At 43.7% G+C, this 24,097-nt stretch overlaps 1 protein-coding gene across 2 annotated transcripts in view; it reads left to right on the top strand.

Annotated features, from left to right (window-relative positions):
- Positions 1–683: 683 nt before the first annotated feature.
- The window catches only part of zgc:110158 (uncharacterized protein LOC553590 homolog), a 34,977-nt gene continuing 11,563 nt past the window's right edge, over positions 684–24,097 (top strand). Inside the window, exons 1-5 of one of the 2 annotated variants that reach the window (XM_046413225.1) lie at positions 684–955; positions 7,660–7,732; positions 8,325–8,386; positions 11,942–12,026; positions 22,581–22,670. In XM_046413225.1, the coding sequence (XP_046269181.1) occupies positions 900–955; positions 7,660–7,732; positions 8,325–8,386; positions 11,942–12,026; positions 22,581–22,670 (366 nt within the window). In that variant the 5' untranslated portion in view covers positions 684–899. The remainder of the gene's footprint in view (positions 956–7,659; positions 7,733–8,324; positions 8,387–11,941; positions 12,027–22,580; positions 22,671–24,097) is intronic. The other variant, XM_046413224.1, reaches the window with a different exon arrangement.

Genomic DNA, 24,097 nt, shown 5'->3' with positions numbered 1-24,097 from the left:
AATGAACAAGAACTGAACTTGTGACAATAATAGACTTTTTTTTATTATTAAATGTAAGTACAAAATAAAATTATCCACAGTAGGGGATCCCTTACATCTCTGTTAAGGCCCTTGGTAGTCCCTGAACCCCAGTTTGGGAACCAATAGCCTCGTATTGCATGAAAAAGCCCAATAAAATTACTTACGGCCTCCTATTTATAGTTATATAATCAGGTAACTCAATAACCTCGGTCACTGGTGAGCACGGACTCTCTGAGGGTCAGGGGTGAGAGTTAATAAGAGGCAAAGTAAAGGTTAGGGTTTATAGTAGGTCCCACTACAGGACAAGTACTGCGCCTGAAAACGGGGGCTCACATTAGAACCCAGGTGGGCATTATTACGAAAACAAAACACTGAAAGGCACCATTAGAATATGAGTATGTAGCTATGGGCCTTATGTGGCATGGTTAAATACAAGTTTCAAAACCGCAATAGTCAGAATATTTAGCACCGTAACATGAACACGGATGTAATGTACAGCCCGAACTTGAAGGCGTCCAGAAGACAACTTGAACTTGAGCGAAGTCGGCAAAAACTGAGACACTGTGGCTTTAAGAAGCCCCCACCGTTTCACAACAGGGGGGGCGTGAGCTGAATCCAGGAACAGCGATTGAAAAAAAAAAAAAAAAAAAAAAAACCTCCACCAGTGGACTGTTTCAAGTTCCCCCCGGCTGAAACCCTGCCTGATTTGTGGGCAATGTTGGGGATGTAGAAAAAAAGGAAACCGGAGCAAAGAGAGCGCAAGGGAGAAATAGGGAGACAGCACTAACTGGGTAGCTATGGAGATAGTAGGTTTTCCTGGTAGCTTTCTTTGACAGGTGTCGAGTGGGATAAAATAAAGTATCAGAACAGACTCCAAGATGTACGGCAAGGGCAAAGGAGCTGTGGTCCCCTCCGATAGCCAAGCAAGAGAAAAGTAAGTACATTATTGCACTGTCACAACAGAGATCCAGCCAGGAAGAGTGTGCTAGGTAGCTAAACTTGCTAACTGATGTGAGGCACCTCAGTCACTTCGGGCAGGCGCACGCATGTTCGGCGAGCGCTTTGTGTTAACATGCAAGCCACAAAAGTGATGCTGTGTTAGTTTATTCGTTGTGTTTGCTACTTCGCGTGCCGTGGTGCTTTTTGCCATCCTCCCAACTACACGGGCATGGCTGCTAAGTTAGCTCAGGCGGCTAGCTACACTCACTGCCAGTTTCACTCTTGTCTCCACTCGTTCCTTTCCAATGCGAAGCGGAGAGTGGCAGTTTGGGCGACCAAAGTTGCAGCCACTTCTGCGAGGAAGGGAGTGTTGCTGCACGTGTTTCCAGTAAATAATGTCGTGCACTCGGTTGCTGAATTGTCTGCGAGGAGCATTGGTGGGATGAGGAGGGGGGTGGCGGGTGGGTGATCCCACTTGAGTTCCATCTCTGCCTTCGCCCCCAGCGTGAGGAACAATGCATTTGGAGTGACGCCGTGCATTGTAGCCTAGCTGGCTTTTGTGTCGCCTCGCCGAAGCGGCAGGTAAAAATAGAATACAGCTGTTTGGGGCTTTGTCACACAATGGCACAGGAACGTGTTGTCGTGGAGCCGACCCACGGTGATGCTGTCCCCGAACCCGCTTGGCTGCATTGTATCCAGTGCGTGTGCCGTGCGGTCGGAGAGCGCAGAGCCTCTGCTCCGAGCTCCGTGCGCCTCCTAACTTTTGTGGCCCGCAGAGGTTTTCCCCTCGCTCGCACCGAGTTGTGTGAGCGAGTGCTGGGTGTAAGCTGCTTGTTGACTGCCCGGTTGTGGGAGAAACAGACACGGGCTTTTTGCTGTGGCCGAATCGTCGGGAATCTTATGTGGTGTTAGCTTGGGGGGGAGCCGTAGCCCTCGCCAATCCCTTTGTCTGCACGCCACCGTCTCGATGCCTGTTGTTCGCTGTGGAGATTCATGCCGCACGTGTACCAGCGCTTAAAATAGTCCGCAGGGGTCCCACAAATGACACTAAATGTGAATTCAACAAAGTTTAGCGTTGAAATAGAAGGCAGTTATCTGCAAGGGAACTTCCTTTGCTCGTAGGCACCTTCTCTCTGTTTTTTATTTCCTTTGTAACAAAGCCAACTGCTGCACACGCTTTCATTAAACTTTGCGGGATGTGATTGTTTTAAAGCCCCGTGTTGATGCTACTTCCTGTTACACCACTGCTGAACAACCCCCAGAGGAAAGAGCATCTGCTCAGGTGAGGGCTCCAACACCTGCAAATGCGCTCTCTGGTTGGACCGCTCAGCAGCTCGCGGTACTGACGTGGGACAGAGTTGTCAGGCTCGTGTGCGTGTCGGTGTGTTAAGCTCACGCATCCCACGAACCCCCGTTCTTTCTTCTTTGCGTGGCTCTCCTGGTGTCTTTCTCCATCTGCCTCCTCACGCTCACGTCCCATCTTCTGCTGCTCCTCAAAGTCCTCATCGCTCGCCTCACTGTTGAATTATTGAGACAGACTGAAGCAGCTGCTCTCGGCTTTGCGTCAGAGTTGAGGGAGACAGAAGAGAGGGAAATATGGTGGGCAGACTCATCCATGTTTAAAGAAGGGGTTTTGTCGGGAGCCTCAGGCAGGATGTCAGGTGTCCCGGTGGTGTACATCAGGGACGTTTCTAACTCTATGGGAGTAAAACGTATGCACGCACTGATGTCCCGTCTCAGAACGTGGAGGGGAGGTCAGGAGGTCAGCTCGCGTGGCGTGATGGAGGAAGAGAGTTTTGTTTAAGCACAAGAGGACGGGGAAAGTGCAGAAATCAAAAGGGAGGAGAGTGCGATTCCAGCTCGACGGGGTAAAAACTTGGTGACACCAGGCCTTATAACCATGAGAAGAAAGGGAATAAAGGTTGCTGGAGCTGTCCTCAGATTTTCTATATTTCCTTGTGGATATGTTTTCACATTGTGACTGCCGCAAAACAACCACGGCTGTCCCCTCTTTCCCCTCCATCATGACTTAACTGCTCCTCTGGTCCCCTGCACCACCTACTGTTTCTTCCTCTGTAAAAATGGGACGTGCCCCCTCTTAATGTTCCAGTCAAAACAAATTCTTCTTCTCTCCTTTTACTCCCCTGCCCCATAGCTGCTGCTGCTGCTGCTTCTTCTTCTCCTCCACCTCCTCCTCCTTCTCAAACTTCTCTTCCTTTTCTATGAGCTGGCTTCTGAGAACTTTAATAATGCAGCAGGCCAGGTGCACACACACACACAGCCCCTTTTTCAACCCACACAAAAACACATACACACACACTACGCATAAAAATTTCATTGAAGGCCTCTTGGGGGTTGGGGGGGGGGGGGGGGGATCAGCAGTGTGATCCTCCTATCCCCAGACACAAGATCCAGTCTAACCATTCCCTTCCAGTCAAACTCCTATAGAAGGCTGTGCATGTAGCAAGCTGGTAAGCCTGCAGTATGCAGGGAGATGCAAGCAGTATCAATATTTGAGGCACTTGCTGTATCCCAAAGCTTCCTGTGAGCCTTTGCCAGGCATTTCAGAGCTGTTAAAATCAGTATAGATGCAGGCAATCTGTAGGTGTTTAAGTCCATTGTGTGTGTGTGTGTGTGTGTGTGTGTGTGTGTGTGTGTGGCCCAATACTAGACTGACCTGGAAGTGACAGTGACTTACACTCTACACCAGCGGTCACAGAGAGCTTTGTGACCTACAAATTGGTATGAGCCTCAGAAAGTGGTCAGATTGCCCTGGCTAAAGTGGTCAGGTGTGTGTGTGTGATGGCTGCAGCCTTTAGTCTCTTGAGAACATTGGTAATTTGTACAACAACCAATCTGTCCCCCTGTGCTTGTGTTGAATTAAGCAACGCGATGTGTTCTTGCTGTATATGTTATCGTGGTGCGGGATGATAACTTGTATTTAGAGCTGAATGATATTAACCAGTGTATGTCACTCTGGGAAGTTTATATTTCAGGGCCGCCTCTGCTTTGTTTGTTTGTTCATCTGGACGTCTGATTGTCTTGCCTGTGCTTCTATGTTTTCTTATGTTGGTCACTGTCTGAAAGAGGGGAACACCTGTAGCCATTTATTACATTTCGAGCCGGATGGCCCACTCTCACTGCGCTGCTCGTTCGAGCCGTCGTCCCTCCTGCGCATGTGGTTTAGGTTGACTAAATGCACGTTAAAAGTGGAATTAACCCATGCTTAGTTTAAGACTTCTCTCTTTGTGGTCAGCATCGTTGAGAGAGATGAGTGTGTGCAACTGTTTCGATGTGCCGTGTTCCAGTCAAACATGAGACCTACATAGAATGAGGTTGCACGTGACCAAGCCAAGTTTCAGTTTGTCTCCTCTGCTCTGTCACGCTCTTGTGCTCTTTTTTTTTTTTTTTTTGTTTAAAAAAAAAGGAGGGGTGTCACTTAAATGATCTTCAAATGTCAGCAGCTTAAAATGAAAATCCTGTCTGTAGCACAAAGCAGACTGAACAAAGCAGCTCCCGACCTGTGCTCATCCCAGGTGGGGAGGATGGTCATGACCGCAGCGGCCGCGTGGGGAACAGCCTTGAAAGTTTGTCCATAGTAGTCTGTGTTATTAGCATGGTCGCACTTTGTTATGGTAGCATTGAACGGCACTTATATCAGCGTGTGCTCATTAGTATGTGGACTGCAGGGATGATCAGTAGCTTTCACATTTAGATCTTTTACTACATTAAAAACATATTTACGGCGTGTGCATGTATGCCTGCCTGGTGCCCCCCCCCCCCCCCCCCCCCCACCCCGACTGCCTTGTATCTGTGTGAGGGGAACAAGGCGTGATCATGTAGCGACCACCACTGCAGTTATTGTCTATTTGCCTATTCATGGCTTTTGCACAGACTCAATTTGCATACTAACAATGCATATTTTAAACATTTGCATAATATCAGTAGTAAGAAGAGGTCAGGCGCCGACCGTCTTCTCCATCATAACACTCGACAGCCGCCGTTTTCTGCCGTTTCTGTTGCTGCCATGTGCTCGCCTCGTCTGGAGATTGATTCAAGGCATTTAGCAGAAATGGTAACGTAAGTGAGTGGCTTGACCCACACGCAAAACTGCAGCCTTTTACTGCCCCCCATTTGGACATCTACTGGACACGTTTATTTATTCATGATTATTTTCATAGGGACACGCCTAGGTATAAGCTCCTGAGGCGGCTAATGCTATTTATTATAGCATTTAAAGCCTAAGCTAATTTGCAACAGTTGTTCCTAAATGGGTATTCATAAAAAGCACATATATACAGCAATAAAAATACATATGCAATCATACAAAGCACTAAAAATGAATAGAAACCAGTCCAGTTAAACAACCACAAAGTTTGAAAAAAATCCACAAGAAAGACATAGGATCATCATGCCCAATTTGACTTCAAAATATCGTTTAATCAGCCTGTTGTTTCCTTCTTTAATCGTTTGGTCAGTAAAACTTGAACACTGTAAAAAGCCTATCATAAAGTCCTCCCCAGATATTCAGTTTTCTACATTGCGTGACTGAGAAAAGCAGCAAATTTTCATGTTTGTAAACTTGAAGTCTTGTAGGTTTTAATGAAGTTCTTTGTGCACAGATGATCAGCTCAGTAATTTGTATCATCGGCTATAGTGACACTCTAGCAATAAACAAAGCCGACAATACAAAGCTTAGCTTAAAAAGCTTGACTTAACCAGCTCCCCATCTCCACACTCCGGTGCAGGAGGTGGAAGTTTGCACCTTTAAAGTTTGGTTTGCAAGAAGAAGGAGAAGGAGGAGGAAAGAAAAATAACGATGACTTGAGTAGTCGATTATAAGTTACTACCCTCGCTAGTAAGCCGGTCCAGTAGGTGTCACCTCTGTGCTTTGGGTCACTTACAGTATGGTTAGGAACTTTCACTCGGATGGCAGGGAGGAGGAAGAGGAGCACAAATAGTTTATTACTTCACCAGGTGAACGCTTCAGTGTTCGGCTGGTTATTGTTATGAATATTTGCATGTAGCACGCGGAGAACATGAACTGTGTGCAATAAATATTCCATTAAAAGACAAGGAACTTAAGTGAAACTCTGTCATCTCACTCGACACTGCAAAGTGGTGCTACTGTGAGCCCGTCAGTTATTAGCCCGTCTGTACAGCCTCTCAGTGGCTTTTGTCGGAGGCGCAGCCACTACAGAACACGTTTAAATTACATATTGACATAATTTGCACGGAAATGTCATATCAAATGTTGCTTTATTTAAAGAAAATGTCATTTTAACAACGTTGGTCAACTTTTGCCTCTGAGATGTTCTTGATGAATGTTTCAAATGGATCTTAAAGTATACTACTTTTTTTAAAAAACAAACAATGTGTAACCATATAGATTAAATTGTGCTACATTCTTACTCTTTTCTGTTTGATTTCCTACTAGAGTTTTGTTTAAATGCAAGAGAAATTATTTGTTGGGAATGTCTCTTCTTGTAAAAAATGTAAAATTATTGAGAAGCCATGAGGAGAGGGTAATTATTGGTTATTGACGTCGGCTGAAAAAGCAGGAGAAAAAAAAGCCCATATTACGTTTCCATATTGTAAAGCTCTCCGTGGCTGCACCTCGAGGCTTCACCCTGTCCCGGAGGAGTGTGGCAGAAACTTAAAGATGCATCCTGCCTCGACAAACCGAGTGCGGTTATTAAAACACGCTCAAGACGGCATTGCGACGGCAAATTGGCTGTTAGTGGTCAAAAACAAACTGCACAACAGCCTTATTATCTCAAAACCATGTTTCATTGATCAGTTCATTGACTAATGATGGCGACTCTGACACTGAGCGACTGTGCCTCTCATTAGGACCTTATTGGCCTGTCAGAGGACTGTCTGCTCTGGGCACACAGGGCACTGTCATATCCACGCTGCTGGTCGATTGATGGTCCATTAACAGCCTATTAAACACAACTAAGTGAAGGCGTTAGGAGTACAATGTTGGGCCAATGGGGGTTTCCCACTCCACAGCATGGTTCTTGTGTGTGTGTTAATAGACCCTGGTGGATTGCTGTTATCAAGTGTGCCTGGCCTGTTATAATAGCAGTGATTTAAAAAGTCTGTCGAGAGCTTTTAAAATATTGTTGGAATTAGTGGGACTGCCTGTCGTATGCAGCTATTTCTGTCAGTATCTGGTGTGGTCAGGTCACCGTGTTTTTCACACAGGGTGGCAGGTGTTTTGCAGCTTCTCCTGTGATTTCAGGCTTGGTGTGATGCACATAGACGGTGGTGGGGGATAAAAAAAAAAAAGTAGGCAGGCCACACAAGCGCTGCTGGGATGACGGAGCCCTTTTCAATCGCAAGAAATTTTTCCGGGAACTTTTAGAATTACTCTGGAGATTCACCTGCGTTTGAGCCACAGGAACTGGGAGCCAGTTTTTGTTCCTGGGTCATGATTTAAACCCCACAAACAGTCCCTGCTTCTGAGGAAGTGCTTTATCGCCAACTAGGAAAGTAACGGCACTGAAGGTTACTGACTGGTCAAGATGGCATCTGTACAACACTGTAAACAGCATTCATGCAAACACTGTTGTCGCACTTATTAATATCAGGCGTGGACGACAGAAGGTCATTATTGTCGCTGAAGTTTAACTACATGTAGACGACTGGTAGCTCTCTTGCTTGACCTCTAACAATTTTTCCTTTGCATTTCAGGTTAGCATTATACGTGTACGAGTACCTGCTACATGTGGGAGCACAGAAATCTGCACAGACCTTCCTGTCTGAGGTAAGACTGCATCCGTGATGCTAAGAGTACTGAGACATCCGGTCTCAGTATTAAAGAAGGGCTGAACATACTCTAACCTGGCTGTAGTGGATGTTTACAACAACTTGTGTTGTCATTGCAAACATGCTAAACGTGATTACAGAGCGTAAGGTGTTGCATCAATTTTTCAAAAGGAAATGCTATAAAGTTACACCAGATCATGCTCACAGTCTGCCATGGTGCAAAAAAAAAAAATCAGCTGATGCAGTTGTCTGTGGCCGCCGGGTTGTTTGTATTTCCAAGCTTCCCAATCGCCCATTTGGATGCAAACCTCAAACAGATGAATGAAAGAATGACAATGTATGATTCAGCTGTTTCCTGTATCTGAAACGCATTTCAAACGTTAAGAAGGGGGGGGGGGGGGGGGGGGGTGGGCAGAGATGGAACAAAAGGAAGAGAGTCCAGAAGAGGCAGAAAGATGCCCATCTTCACGTCTGAGGCCATTGACAGTTTGAGACTGACTGATTATATGTGCTTAACCCCTGGACCTGCCGACATAATCCTCTCTCTAGTGGCCGAAAGTGACTTTTCTCTCTTCTCTCCTCTCCGCCAGATTCGATGGGAGAAGAATATTACATTAGGGGAGCCCCCCGGATTCCTCCATTCGTGGTGGTGGTGAGTGTCGCTTTCGGTCTATGAAGACACTGGTTTTGTCTTGCTTGTTTTGATACAATAAGGCCATCCATTTTATTTGCTTTGGCGTGTAAACAGTTTTTACTGTAAATGTCTCAAGCTGTGCATCATCTTCCCCCATCCTTCCCCACACGTACACACTCACTGATGGGGCTCTAGTGTCCATGCCGACCCTGCGTCTTTCATTATCTTCATATGCACGAACAGTAGCTTCATTTGAGCCTCTGTGGTCTGAAGGCTCAAGTATGAGCCATTACTCAAATTTAAATATATCAGACTCAAGCTTTATGTAAACATTCAGACATGAATTTACTTGTAAACAGCAAATTCTAGTCTAATTGATGGTCCTTGTCCTCATTCTTGATTAAAAGTGACTTCCATAGGTGGGAGGTCTCGCCAAGTCTCAGCTTTGGGGTTGACCAGACTCACTGAGGGCGTGACCCCCCCTCCTCCTCCAGTTCTCCATCCCTTCACCCCTGTTCCTGAAACAATAGATCCAGATGGTTTGGGAATGGACCCCCCCCACCCCCACCTCTCATACTCCCCTCCCCCTCCTCCCCCTCCCGTCACCCTTTGTGTGCCCCCCACCTCCCACTTTTCTCCTTTGTTCATGTGGGAGAGGGATTCTTAGCAGATTAACCCGTTGCATTCCATCTTCCTTTGTGCCACCTCTCCCTCCCTCCCCTCTCTTGCCCCCCCACCCCACCCTTCCTGTCATTTCTGCCCCTGGCTAACATTTGACCTTTAGGGTCATCACCTTTAAGCACCGATTTGCAATTTCACTTTTTAATTTTTTTTCTTCCCTCGAGAAATAAGGATAAGGCAGGAAGTCACAGGACGTGTCTACAAGCCCTTCAGTGAACATTTTACTGTAAAAACAATGTTTACAAACAGCTCGTCAGAGATCACATTTCTAACCTGACATATTTTATGTCATTTACCTTCCGTAGATCACAGTAAAAGTCCATTTGTGAGCTGCAGAGTTTGAGATTGCTGAAATGTCTTAATTAAGATAGTTGTTGCGTTACCTGATGTTATTAAATTTGTCTCACCAATTTAAGTTATTTATTAACAGGATAAGGCTGACAATAGTGTGTATTTAATTTTTTGTGTCAACACTGGAAAGACCAAAATCAACCATGAGTTATCTCTTCTGTCAATACTTTAAAACTTTTAAACAATCTTGTTGCACTATTAAGTTGCAGAGCGAGAGTGTGGCTCATTTATGTGTTTTTAGTAGTTTTTGGGCAACAGTGAAGGTCTGTGGCTCACAGATACAGACAGTACATCTTGGTAGCTGAATTTTATCATTAGTTTTTGGTCTTTTCAGCATATTTGTTGACAGTAAGAAGGTGTAGAATATCACCAACATTTCCTTGTTAAATCAGATACAATAATTAAAATCACCGTGCGAGGCTTGAGAGCGAAACCGTCTTCTGCTTCCAGCATCTTTGCCATTTGGAACAAACCGAAATGCGCATGTGGATCACATGGTCGTGACCACTTTTGTCTAAAGCTTTATCATGGAAAATGCCATTGCTGAAGGTTAAGTCTTTTTACTTGCTCCTTTCTCACATGTTGCTGAAGGACACTACTGAAATTAGTAATCCTCATATTACAAAGGAGCAAATGTTTAAAAGCCTGTGGGTGTGAAATTACAGACTTGTAAATATACCCTTAAATACTCTTTAAAAAGTACAATATCTAGTGTAACTTGTGTGTCTCTGCTGAGTCAGACAAATGAACGTCAGTTCTATAGAGCACCATCAGCAATATGAGACCAAGGACATGTTTTAATAAAAGGAAAATGAAGGAACCGAATAATAAGCACAGAAACCTGGTAAATTGAAGGAAAAAGTTGGTTTGTTTGATCAATTAAAGACTTTAAGGAAATCTAGATGTAGGTTCTCTCCTTTATAATAAATATAATAAAATAAATGCAAGTCTAGCATTATATTGTCTTGTATAACCTTACGCTCAAGAAGTGCTTTTTTTTCTCTTATTGATACAGACTCCTGCTATAACTGTGGGCAAACCAATCAGTATTTCCTTTTCTTCTCCTCCTCTCTTTGTTTAGGCTTGCACTGAAAAAGATTTTTTCCCCCCACTGGAACCTTTGAGTCCCGTAGTATTTCTTCCGGTTGATGTGTCCTTGAGCAACACTTTTGACTTTTCTTGTGTGCTCCCCGGCAGCTAAACCATGCGTTCTGCCCTCCTCGTGGAAATAAAACATCAACTCTTGAGTTCAAAATAGTCCACAAATACAGCTCAAACTGCAGCTCAAGATGAGTTCGTGATTTCATTTTTGGGACTGTACTAAGCCCCTCAAGTCTCTTTGTGTCTTATGAAGTGCAGAGGTGTATGAAAAATTCCAGATGTTTGCCATTCAACATGTCTGCATGCGCCGCAGATTGCCAGGACATGTGAAGTGGCTGCCTGATTAGTTCTCTCGTTAGCCATGTCGCCGTTTCACTCCGTTTATAGCACTTCCACTAAATCAATGCCCAAAGACTGATTCAATTAAAACCTCTTAGGCAGGTAGCACACAAACAGTTAGTGTTGTCTGTGTGTGTGTGTGTGTGTGTCTGCCTATGTGATTTTCCACGTTTAGTGTTCAGCTAGACTGAAACAGAAGCTTGCATCAAACAGTTCATGTATACACTCAGTGGCCACTTCATCGGGTACACCTGTGCAGTGTAATGCAATCCAACAGCACTGCCCTGAATTCTACATTTACAACGCTTAACTTTTTCAGTTTTTGTCAGAAAGTTAATAGGTCTCCTTAGTGCTTGCTGGTGAGGTTGTGCAGGAGTGCATTATACTGAAAGGTGTCCTGATTGTTCTGCCCCTCCAAATGGCCTGGACAGAATATTAGAAGCGCCTCTCAGTATAATGCAGTCCAGTTCAACAGCCACTACAATCTCAATGATAAACATGTAGTTAAACTGATATGTTTCTGACAGTGTTGGTCCAAACTGAATATTTATTATCTTTGTAAAACAGACGTCACGGCAGAGCTGTGGTGTTGGATTGCATTACACTGTATAGGTGTTCCTAATGAAGTGGCCAGTGAGTGAGTGTGTATGTGTGTGTGTGCCTGTCAGCTGCTCTTTTTTTAAGGATGAAATGGTGATCAAGTTCCCCTCACGATGAGGCCACTTGCCAGGGATCACTTGGACAGTGGGGTATTTTAGGGATGGGGTTTGGGGTTAAGTCAGTGTAACAGTTAAAGTTTAAGGTCAAGCAATAGATGTAGTCAGTGGAAGGTCCATATAGCTGTGTGTGTGTGTGTGTGTGTGTGCGCGTGTGCGTGCATGCGTTTTGAGTGAGTGAGAGGTTGATTGAGGGGTTGACTCTGCCATTGTGTCCCTCTTTCAGTGATACTCAAGTGTATGAGAGGCAGTTTAAGAGCGCTGGGGAGATAGTGAGTGTGTTTGAATGGGTTATGAATAGCTGTTATAGATTTGCTTGTATTGCTCTGTTTTGTAACCTTTGACCTCTGCACCCCCCCTCCCCCCACCCCCCTTCCCATTTCAGTGTATTCTGGGATTTGTATTGTGCGGCTCCGGACCGGAGGGAGACATGCGAGCACTCCAGCGAGGCAAAGGCCTTCCACGACTATGTAAGTTCCACCAGATGTTTTTCTTTATCTGTTTTCCAGGTATTTCTTTTGTCACGTCACGCACGTAAACACTGTACATATTTTAAAAGTGAGATCAGGTGCGAAAGGAGAGCTTTTGATTAGGCCTGCGAATAACACTTGTTTCTTTTTGTTGTTCAATTTACAGATTAGCTTCTCAGTTAGTAGATTGTCTGTTGGATCTGTGTGTAAAAAAGTGAAAATGTCCTTTATGGTGTCTTAAGGCTGAGGGTGAAATTCCTCGTGTTGCCTGACCAGCACTCCAAAATGTGTGGATAAACAGTTAAAAGCATCAAATCCTTATAATTTAACTATAGCAGGCGGATGTGTTGCATTAAACCAGTTTGTGAAGTTGCATCAATTGATGACAAGACGGTTACACCGCGTGACGGACTTTGCAAAGACAAGGAGTTCAGGAGCGGAAACAAATCTAAGCGTGAAAATTTTGGACGACCAGCTGAAACAAAGAACAAAATGAGTTTGTGCTTGTGCCGTCACGGCGACGTTTTGTTGCGAAGGAGGTTTTACTGACTCAAAGATGGTGACGGAATGGAAAAGGGCATGCCGTAGCTACTTAGCAAGCAGTTTATCTCTTATGCAAACAGTAGCACCACAGCTTTGCCCAGCAAACAGAAACATCATCAGTTGCAATATGATGAAGATATCAAAGCCTCAGAAACATTTGCAGAAAGTTGCTGCACATCTTAACATGTACAAGGGAAGGGCTTTCCAGTCCAGCAGCATACCTGATGCTCTGTTAGAGGTGCAAGAACATTAGAGAGATGTTTGTTCTCAGTAGTTGCAGAACGGGAGGAGGCACTGGTGGTTTTTCTCAAGTCTTTATTCCCATTTCAAGTGGTCCTTTTAATTATATCTATGCAGCTGGGAGCAAAAGGTTCATGCAAAAAACATCAAATATCCTAACATGAACCAATTTAAAGTTGCTGTTTGTGTTTTCGGGTTACTCAACACCTCGATCTCTAGCTTCTGCCTGCCGTTAGCAAAACACGTAGCAGAATATTAAGCTCTGTGATTGGATGCTTCCTACCAAAATGCATCACAGGAGTTGTAGTTGACGTTTACAGGATTGTACCTTTTGATTTATTAAAGAAACCAAAAGAGAGAATCACAATTTCAGCTCTGAGATCGAGCATCTGGAGACTGGAGGTGTTTTCATTCGCTGCAGATTGTAGAGCTGCATGAGGCTGATTTGCGATCGCAGTTCTTGTAATTTTTATTCAGAATTACATTCAGTGTGTTTTTTCTTTTCCTCCTGTGTACGTCCTTTCAGCGCTTGAAGGAGAAATTATTTGTCTCTCCTGTCTTGTTGCTCTCTGAGGTCAGAGGCCAAGGACAGCTCTGAAAAAGCCTTTCCAGAGATTGTAGGGATTCAGTGTCTTGCCCAAGGACACTTCAGCTGGGTGGGTGCTTGCTGTCACAGGTCCAGGTCTCCTACTAATAACAGCTCCATTGTGCTGCCCAATCATACTGTAAATAACAGTTTTTTTCCCTCCACTGAGAGGAGAAACTGTAACTGTATCCATTTGTGTGTAAATGTCATGTGTTGTGATTGACACTGTGCGTCCTCTCTGGCCAAAACTGTGTGTGTGCGCGTGCATGCTATATAGTGTGGGGAGATAATGGAATAGAGTTCTAATCCGGTAATCCCAGCACTGGGCCGAGGCTAAGCCAGGGATTTGTGTGCGTGTGTGTGTGTGTGTGTGTGTGTGCACGCGTGCATTTTTGGACAGGGGGCACCTTTGGCAACCGGCCCATAGAAGAAGGGTGGAGGGGCTCACGCCATCAGTGCCAGAGTGCCAGTTAACCCTGCGTGTGTGGGTGTGTGAGACGCCATGAACATAGATGGAGTGTGTGTGTGTGCGCACGCGCTTCATGGCTGCTTGCTGTCTGCTCCTAACAGTGATAAAGCGAAGGAGACGGGACTGGTTTAATTTTGGCTCCAGCCCCCTGAGGCTAGTCTCTGAGCACAGGTCCTTTCTACTGGTTTCAAAAGAATGAGCCAGGTAGAGGCGTCGGAAGAGGAAAAAAAAACAATATTTCACCTTACCTCAAAAGAGTTTCTTAGCCTTTTGAGGGCTGCGAGATTGCAAGCCAGCATTTAAGGGGCATTATCACAGTTTCTCTCTGCTGGGTGCAACAAAGGTTTATGGTTTGAGTCAAGGCAACTTTCTCCGCAAGTTCTGACACTGGTTATTAAAAGTAATTCAAGGGCTGTTCGACTGTTTTCTTAGAGTGACACGTTAGTGAGTTCAGGTCAAGTTTTGTTTATCGCGGCATCTGATTCACAAAGAGGCAGGCTTACCGAGTTTAGCATGTGGAAAACAGGTAGTGAGCATTTGGGGCTCGTATGCAGATTCATTTACTTACTGTGTTTTTAGTTGATCTGATCATGCAGGCATTTGGGTCAGGCTTAATTATATCTTAAAATCCAGAATTTACTAAGCTTATTTTAGAGATTTTCACCATTTTAATTGTCATGTTTTGTGATAATTCTTTAAATCTACAATGATCTGCAAAAAAAAAAGGCCCATTAAAGTGCGTGTCACTTGTGAGTATTAGGACTTGGGCGTATCAAGATAGTTATCTGTCGGCACTAATTTTCTAGTCGCATGACGTTAAACCATCGAAGAAGAGAGCGTAACAAGATGGAGAAATTAAGAGCATCAGCCTAAGCCCAGACTGTGAAAAACAATGCAGAAAATGTGATAGATACATGAAGTTTCTTTTGTGTACTAATTGTAAGAAGTTTCCACTTTTGTCCAGACATTTAAATCACATGCTTCACATGCGTTATGACTTATTTGTGAAAGTGTGTTTCAGTTTCACTTTTTCACATTTTATATTGAAACACCAAGTTATCCATTTCAGGTAAAAGTAACGTAAATAGTAGAGATGCGCAACCTGGGATGAGGGGTCACAAACTGGCATCTCTTAGTCAAAAAAATCCAAAAATGGTGCAACTAACTGTTTTAGCATAACAACATATGTCATAAAAACATACAAACATGTGGTTTTGCATGTACATTATGCACATGTACAGAACATGTACATCTACAGTTCTGCCGTTGATGCTTTGTACTTCCTTCATCGTTTTTACTCACGTTGTTGCTGTTCACTTACACATCTGCCAGCATTTATCACTTCTCACACTCCTTCCCCACTTTTCTTTCTCTCCTCTGCGTTTGTGTAACTTCAGCCTGCTCACATCATGTTGCCTCTGCTACGCCTCCACATCTGCATCTTTCCTCCCTTCCTCCCCTTTTTCCTCCCACCCTCTTTACTATATCTTTTGCTCTCTCCTTCACCCACGTCTCACTCGCCTTATTGCTCACTCCCTCACTCCGACTCTCCTCCTCTTCTCTCTCTCTCTTTCGCTTTTCCCTATCTCTTCTCTGCCCCCCCCTCCCCTCTACCCCCTGTTCTTGAGAGAAGATTGATTGGCTAATCTAGTTGTTGTTTACCCACAATGCCTTGTAGTGTTGAGGAGGAGAGGGCGGCCTAGACGACATGAAGACACAACTAAGAGACAGTTGAGATATTTGAAAATGGAGCTGAGTGGGCAAATGTCAAAATGGTGAGAGAAGGGAGGAAATGGAAGATAGGCTTAGTTATTCTTTTAATTTAAATGGAAGAACTGCATGAGGGGTGTGTGTGTGTGTGTGAATCCATAACACTAAAGACAGCTTTATGTGAAATTAAATACAGTCCTGGGGTATGGGCTATTTTAGGAAAATAAAAGAGCTATTAATTTAGTAAAATCCGTTTCTTACATTTCTCAAACGCCACATGATAATGCAGTGTATTAATTGTGTTTTGACTATTTTAAAACAAAATCTGATTTTCTCCACATACAAACAGTAGTATGAAAGCACTGGAAACATTTTTTAGTGGAAATTTTGGGGCTTTTCAATACCTTGTGGTGCCCTGTGGGATTGCAATGGTGTAAATTTAGTTTTTTATATATTGCCTTAAATGCTGTAATCCATTAAAAATTAGATTGTGTATATATGTGTATCGCTGACTTCACCTACGTTATCCAGAATTTTTCCGAATATTACTTTAAAGCCAAAACAGTCGTGTGATTGACTCGTGAAAAGCTCAAAAAAGATGGTTGCAATCATTCCGCCTTAACCTCTGTTTTGCCTCTTCTCTCCACCAGCCGTATCAGTGCACTGTAATGGAAAAAGTGAAAATAGTTCCATTAAGCTTGATAATTATCTGCGTGATAAAGTTATAGACGTGTTGAACAGCCTGATACGTTACGGGAGTGAAGGCAGCAGTTTGTCTGTGTGTGTGTCGAAAAACTGCAGTATAGAACAGATGACTGCAGCTTTGTTACTTGACATAAACCACATAGTGACTTAAAAAAAGCCCACTCAAAATAACTTCTTCTTCAATTCATGTGAGTCATTGTATGACTGTCGTGGCTTATGTTGTCTTGAAATTATTGTGTACATGGTTTCATGCTTTTAAAGACACTTTAAACCTGCAACAGTAACTGACGACAAAAGGTGGTGTCAGGAAAGTGTGGCAGTGACCAAAATAAACTTATATTTATATGAGGTTTCCTCTTACTTGGCATTCGCATTTCCCGTTAGAGGTAGTGGAGCGCCACTGTGGGTTTTGCTTGCCACTTCCACTTCCTACGAGGTCATTTGGACGTCTTTGAATTTGACTAACACCCAACATGAACACAGAGACGGGGGTGGAGCGGACAGGGCGAGGGTTTAGGATCCCGACTGGGATTGGCCGATTGACTCCACATCACCTGAAAGCTGCCCAGGTGGCAAATGGCGGAATATGCACATACAAATGGAGTCTTGTTGTTGTATTGTGAAGAAGTATGAAGGAGAAATGTGACATCAGCGTCAGCATTGATGCCAAAGTGTAGAGGAAAATCCAGCTGAAGCGGTCTTTTGGTTCACAGTTGTTCTCCCCCATATTCTTGTCTTTCACCCTCTCTGCCTTCTCTCTGGAGTGTTGGCTAAGTGGATGTTGTGTCTGCAGCATGTATTAGTGCTGTCATCCGGTGTGTGTGTGTGTGTGTGTGTGTGTGTGTGCACAAGTCCGCCTGTCTGGTTCAGTACTGCCACCTTGGCAGCAGCTTTTGGGGAAGCGTGTGTGTCTGTGTGTGTTTGGTGTGCCAGTTTAGAGGACCAGCTGGGCTTTCAGAGATTGTGTGTGTGTGTGTGTGTGTCTGTGTGTGTGCGTGCGTGTGTGCATTTGTTTGTCAGACGTGACGGTGAGAGTAGCAGCCGTATCCTGTTGCTCCAGAGCGAAACACACTGTTTTGACTGGGCTGATAAATTAGCTAGATCGCCACAGTCAGCTATTTTTCCTCCCGTCTCCACACTCTCACTCTCTTCCATCCTCACTCCTTCACCCACCCACCCACCCACCCCTCCCCTCTTTCTCTCCCTCTCTCTGTGCGCTAAGGACAGCAGGTCAAGGAGACAGTGATGAGGTACATATCAGTGTGAACCAGAATGTAGATTAGAACCCTCTCCAGGCAGGGACACACATAAATACAGACACACACACACACATGCACACACAGATACACACTCACTGTCTCTTCCTACCTCTCCCCTCTCTTCATCCAGTGTTTATGTCTCTGTCTTTATCCCTGTGAAAGGTATCAGGCGGAGGTCAATAATGTGTTGAGCACTATTGATCTGTCCGGTAGGTCCTATGGGTGAGAGCGAGGGAGAGGGAAATGGAGAGGGGAGGGATCAATGCTGTTCTCTATAGCCCATCTACATACTGTACTGTACCAGCCAATCAGATCATTAGTCTTTTGTTCTGTGATGGATTATTCATCAGCGTTGTGGGTTTGTACTAAGGAGCAAAAGCAAGCACAACGTGTCGTCCCTGCAATTCTGGATTAAGACGCCAGAGTTTGAATATGCTGCCACTAAGACGCCGTGATGTCACCACAGGGTGGTGGATAATGTTTATTACACGGTACTTTGGGTCATTTTGATTGAAGCCGAATGAGTGTGTGCAACAGGAATCAAAGGGTGTTGCTCTGTGTTGCATGTCTGCAGCTTCTGACGTGAGATCTGAACCTGCTTCCCACAAAGACCAAACCAGATAACCCCGTTCAGACCAGGAGGAAGTAGCTTTAGTTAAATGACCTAATCAGAGTTAGCTCGATGATACCATCAGCTGACTGATAGCTGTCTGTGTGTGGGGAAATGTGTCAGAAACACTTTAACAGCTGCAACTAACAGTTTATTTTCATCATTTAATCTGACTTTTTTTTTTCTTTGATTAATCATTTGTTCAGAAAGCAGTGGAAAAAAAAGTTCACAGCCCAGGGTCACGTCTTCATGTGACATTTATGTCCAACCAACAGTCCCAAACCCAAAAATATTCTGCTTTACTATCTTGTAAGACAAATAAAAGCAACATTAATTGCTATTTTGCAAAACTGTAACCCATAAATTTCAGGCACTTCTTTATTTCACTTTTCAAAATTGCTGCCAATTTTCAGTCAGTCAGTCAGTCGACAAATAGAGCAATGAATCTTTTTAGTTCAGGTTGATTTGGAAAAATTGTGATGCATTATTTGCTGTTTAATATTTGCTTGTTTTTGAAAGATTTAAAGGTTTCCAAGGAAAATCATGACCAGTGACTAGTCTGAGGAGAAATGGGTGGATATATGCACAGATATCACAGTCAGATCTATCTCCATTTTTAGTTATTTATTTATTTTTGCTAGAATTAATTGTTTTTTAACATTATTTTATGTTACCAATATACGAAAGACAGCATGGCTTTGTGTTGAGTATTTTCAGGTCTGCCGTTAGCTTTCTCTGTTCAGAGGATGGATTTCCAAAGCAGTTTTATAATTTTAACACTAATGTGGACAACCATAAGATTTGTTGTTGTTTTTTTTTTTTACCAATTTTAATATTATGACAAGGAAAATCATAATTCATGCATGTATAGCCATCTATAGCCAATTAACCTTTAGCTGCTTGAGCTTTAAAAATCCACATAGATTGTATAGTTTTTCTTAATATAGTGAGTTGTCCATCCAAAACTACGGAAGCCAAAACAATGAGCTGTGGTGCAGGTCTGTGGTCTGGATACTGTATTGTTGATAGTCAGGTAACATAAAAACTTACCTTACATTGTTTTTGTGCAGACGTGGCTCACGGATGCTTTGACATCGTGTTTTTGTAGCACTGCGGAGGAAGGCCATTAAAATATAGTTCGCCGTTTAAACAGTGTAAATATTCCCAGACATTTGAAAATGTGTCCCGTGGGTTTTGTTGAACTTTCAGCCAGCTTCAATGAAAGAAACTTATTCTTCTCCTTCCCGCTGCATGTCAGGCATTAAAGCCCTTTCAAGATGTGCTTCCTTTGCACACTTATTCATTTACAGACTTTCGTTTCAATACGTTCAGCCTGAAAATGAATAATTCAACTGTACTGAAACAAGCCATATTCATTATGTCAACTAATTAGCCCAGCGCTAATGTCTGCTGTGGATTGTGTCGTCTCCTTATGTCTTTGCATATAGGTACGCTCTCATTGTCCCCATACCTTTTATGTTCTGTCCTCGTCGGCAGTCATTGTTTACCTGCAGCAATGTCAACAAGACAAATTCCTGTAGATTTACTTCTCGGCGAATCGAGTTACTCTGATTCAAGGAGGCAGTCTCGTCACAAGGTTTCGTGACAGTCTGCCACTACTGAGCGTGGAGTTGAAATGGAAAGGTAGATATAGGCGGCACTGTGGGCGAATCTGCAAAAACTAAAAAGCACTGTTGGATCCTTTCGTATTTCCCCAGGCCAGTCGGTTTTAATAAAGACCGACTGCATACTAAAACTACCTTGCTGGTGGCAACTGTGTGTTCTCTCTGCCTGCTTTCAGTTTGCTTCCAGTTTCAATCAGCAAATTGTGGAATGCGCGAGCAGACAGTAGATCATTAAGAGTCGATAATGCAACCAGGTAACTGTGAACACAAATCTCCCCTTTTAACATTTTCTTAGCTTTTTGTCCCTCTCTATCTTTTTATCTTTTTTTTTTTTTTTTGCCTCACACTTGTATCTTCTAACTCACTCTCTGTCTCACTCTTGTGTCTTCCCTCTCTCTCTGTCTCCTACATCTTCTCTCTCTCTCTCTCTCTCTCTCTCTCTCTCTCTCTCTCTCTCTCTCTCTCTCTGCACTCCTGGAGCGGGGGATGCCAGGGGGACAGAGTGCAGATAGGACCTGTCTCCATAGCAACAGCTTCTGCAAGCTGCTGACACCCCACTGGGGGGGCTGAGGGAGGAGAGGTTGTGATGGGGAGGAATAGTACAGGGGTTGGGGGCACAGGGAAGGTGTATGCGCGCATGAGTGTGTGTGTGTGTGTGTGTGTGCGCCAATGCTGGTAAAATAAGTGACGGGGGTCAGAGAAAGAAGAAAAGATGGAGAGAACAGTGTGCAAAAGAAAAGAAGTGAGCGAGATGGATGAGAGCAAGGAAGGATGGAGGAGGAGAGAAAGAGGCAGCCGACCCTGCCTCTTCCCCAGGGACTCAGTGGCCTGCTCATGTTCACTAGCAGAATTAGCATAAAGATGGGGGGAGGTGTGTGTGCGCATGTCAGTGTGTGTGTGTGATGTTTCAGTTATTATGTGTGTGTGTGGGTTTCTGATAGCCAGGAGAAGAAGGGCAGCAAGTGTATTTGTCTACATGCATGTAATTGGTAGCATGTGTTGTTGTCCAAGCACACAGTATATGTCACATGGAGGTAGTGTGTTCATTGGGTGTGCGTGCTGGTGGAGTGTGTAGCTGTGTGTGTGTGTGTGTGTGTGTGTGTGTGTGTGTGAGAGTGTGACTCCCTCCCCTGGGTCTTAAACCCCCTCCCTGTTCTGGTCCCGTAGCCTGCAGTTCCCTCCTGTCTGCCTCTCTCTACTGAAGGGCTGCACTTTATGAGCCTGTGATGCAACTCTTTGTGTGTGTCTGCGTTTGCGCGTTCGTGTGTTTGCGTGCGTTTGTGTGTTTGTTCCGGCATGCTTATGTAAGCACTCTGAACACGCATCTCCATCTATGTGTGTTGACAAGAATACAGTTATATCATATTTAACTCCCGGGCTGAATCATTCACCCCCTCCACTCTATCCTCAATTCTGGTTTTATTTTTCCATATTGTTTGACTGATTTAGAGGAGCTGCTTGATCCAAATACTGACTATATCAAAGGTTTAAAGTTGATGACCACCTTCAAATAATTAGTTTAACTGGAAGAATGCAACTGGTGAAGCAATCAGCTAGAAAGATGACTTGCGACCGAGTTAGATTTGTGGGCCACTGACGGTTGTACAGGGATGTTACAGAATGATGCTTCTTTTATTTCATCAATAATATTTATGCAGAACAGTATATGACGTACTCTCTGGCAGCATTTGTCTTTTTAATCGCTGAAACATTTGATCTGTGCAGTCTGCATTATTTTAGCAAATCTGTGAAAACAGAGACAGATACTAGTTCTTGGGATTGGCTTGAATTCATAATGTTAAACCTTTTGTTCACTTGGCCAGTACTGTAATTTAGACGGTACTGCAATGAAGAAGCATCAGCTCCAAACAGGCTTTCTTACATTCAGATGGTTTAGGAGTTCAGAGTTGTTCCTTCCTTTCAATTATCTCTAGCATTTTAGCACAGAAAAAACAAAAGTATAACTCAACTTATTTGCTGATGACTTGTTACTGTATTGTTAAGTACTGTAAATTATTTGATCACAAATAGAATTATAATGAAATAAATAGAAATATAATGAGATATGAAGAGACAAAGGTATAAATTAAGGGAAATAAAGGATAATCATGCCAGTTATAGATGTGTATAAGTGACACTTGTCTAAATAAATGCAAGTGAGCAATAAGGGAGATTTGTTGAAACATGACATCTCAGAGGTTAGACTTTAGCTGTTTGCTAGTTAACCGAATAATCTTAAGAAACTGCTTACATGAGATGAACCATAACAAACACTAGAATATAATCATATCAATCAATCAATCAATCATCATCTTGTAGGTCAGTAAGTTCTGATCAACAGCTCATATGGTCAGTAAAGATCTGTCCAGCACACAGTGTGTGATGGCATAGCTCACAGGACGACAGTCTGCTCTCTTTACAGCTTTGAACTAATCAAACTTAACGTTTCTCCCGCGGGCCCGACTCTTCAAGAGCATAAGAATAACATTTTGGTGGAGTTTCTCCTTGAAACTTTTGTCTTCGATCTTAATTCACAGAAAGAGATGCGGTGCTTTCTCCTCTTGCTACCACATACACGAGGAAACATTTTAAACTTTGTAATAGAGGACACTTTCTGAATTAACCTTTAAACTTTAGATTGGTTGGGGGGGGGCAGGAGTTTGCTGTGATTGCGGGTGCAGACACTGCCCCCTGTAGTAATTAGCTGGCCAGTGCATTATGCACAAAAGTATAATTGTAGATCAGTCAGAGGCACACATACACTGACACAAGACCACATATTTAATCACCGTGTTTGTGTGTTTCAGAGCGCAGCAGCAGCGCCCAGCCCAGTGATGGGAAACATGCCCCCGAACGACGCCATGCCAGGCGGTCCCATGCCTCCAGGCTTCTTCCAGGTATGACTTACCCTCCCTGTCACTGTCGTGTTCACTCCTCCATCTCTCCATCGCCTACAAAAACACTCCTACATCTCTACCGTTCATCCATCTCTGACTCTTCAAAAACAAACCATCTAAATTTTTTAATTCTGTCTGCAGCACAAGGAGATTTGACTTTCTTACACCTCAAAATACAGTATAGTTCTTATATTCAGTCATGTCCCAAAGGGAGTTTAAAAGAAGACCTCCAAAATTTAAAGTTAATAGGAGTTTTGCTTATGGGATTTTGTTGATGGTTTTTTTTTTTAACCAAAATTTACTGTTGTTACCTTTCGGCCACTGGCCAGTGAAAACCATGTATTTTTAAAATGTCATCTTCTCATGAATAACAGCTTTGTGGCAGCATTTAAGATGATCTGATGTGCTTTTAAATGGTTTATAGAGCTTCAGAAGATTGAGAATTTTTCTAATCTACAGCTCATCTGAAAAATGTAATGACACCATATTTGAAGATGCAGATGTTTTCACAGGACTGAGACCCTACGCTTGTATAATTATTATAACTGTAATGCCTGATATAAAAGGTTTATCATTAGACCAGCTCAATGTTTTTGCAATTAGTCAGCTATTTCTTTATCACAAAATGCATGTAAGCAAAAATATCAGCTGATTATGTCACTAGATTTTGATCATTCTTAAGCACCTAACTGCCTCGAAAATCCACTATCAGTCAGCAGTTAAGTTACTCCACAGTTAGTAATTGAGTTTGATCAGATGACACCACAATTCCAGCTCCTCTCCACTTATTTTTCCTTTCTTCCCTCCCACATTTTCTCAAACATCCCACTCTGGATATTTCCACCAACCAGATCCTCTGATGTTCATTAATCTGTGGCTCTCTCACGACCGATTCGTGATTCGACCATCCCGTATTCATCCTCTCACCGCTCCTCCGTCCCCATCTCCATCTCTGTCTCTGACCTGTCCCGGCTCTGTGAAGGGGAAGGTTTTAGTGTGGGAGAGATGGCTGTCTGACGAGTGAAGAGAATGAGACACACAAACGCACACAGATACATGAACAAACACATGCAGCCGTACGTGCACACATTCGCAAACAAACACACGCACATCCTCCGCGAGGCAGCGGTGTGATGGACAGCACTGGCATTTGGCAGGAGGCACGATAAGGTGGTGGAGAAGAGTAAGAGAGAAAAAAAGCCAGTGACACGCTGGATGGAGAGAGATGAAGAGGGGTGAGAGGAAGAGGAGAGGAGAATGTGAAAGATCAGTGCCACCAGGATTGTGGCCCAGTGTTTGCTTCTGTGGCTACCTACCACTCTATTGTTTTCTTGCTCAGAACAAGGCAATGTGCTGAGAGGGTGGGGGGGATTAGTGAGAGTACGACTGTGAATAAGCAAGGGGAAGGGTGGGGGGGGAGATGAGGG

This window comes from Scatophagus argus, chromosome 15 (assembly GCF_020382885.2).
Source record: "Scatophagus argus isolate fScaArg1 chromosome 15, fScaArg1.pri, whole genome shotgun sequence".
NCBI classification, from domain to species: Eukaryota; Metazoa; Chordata; class Actinopteri; family Scatophagidae; genus Scatophagus; species Scatophagus argus.
This window is presented reverse-complemented; position numbering and strand designations above follow the sequence as displayed.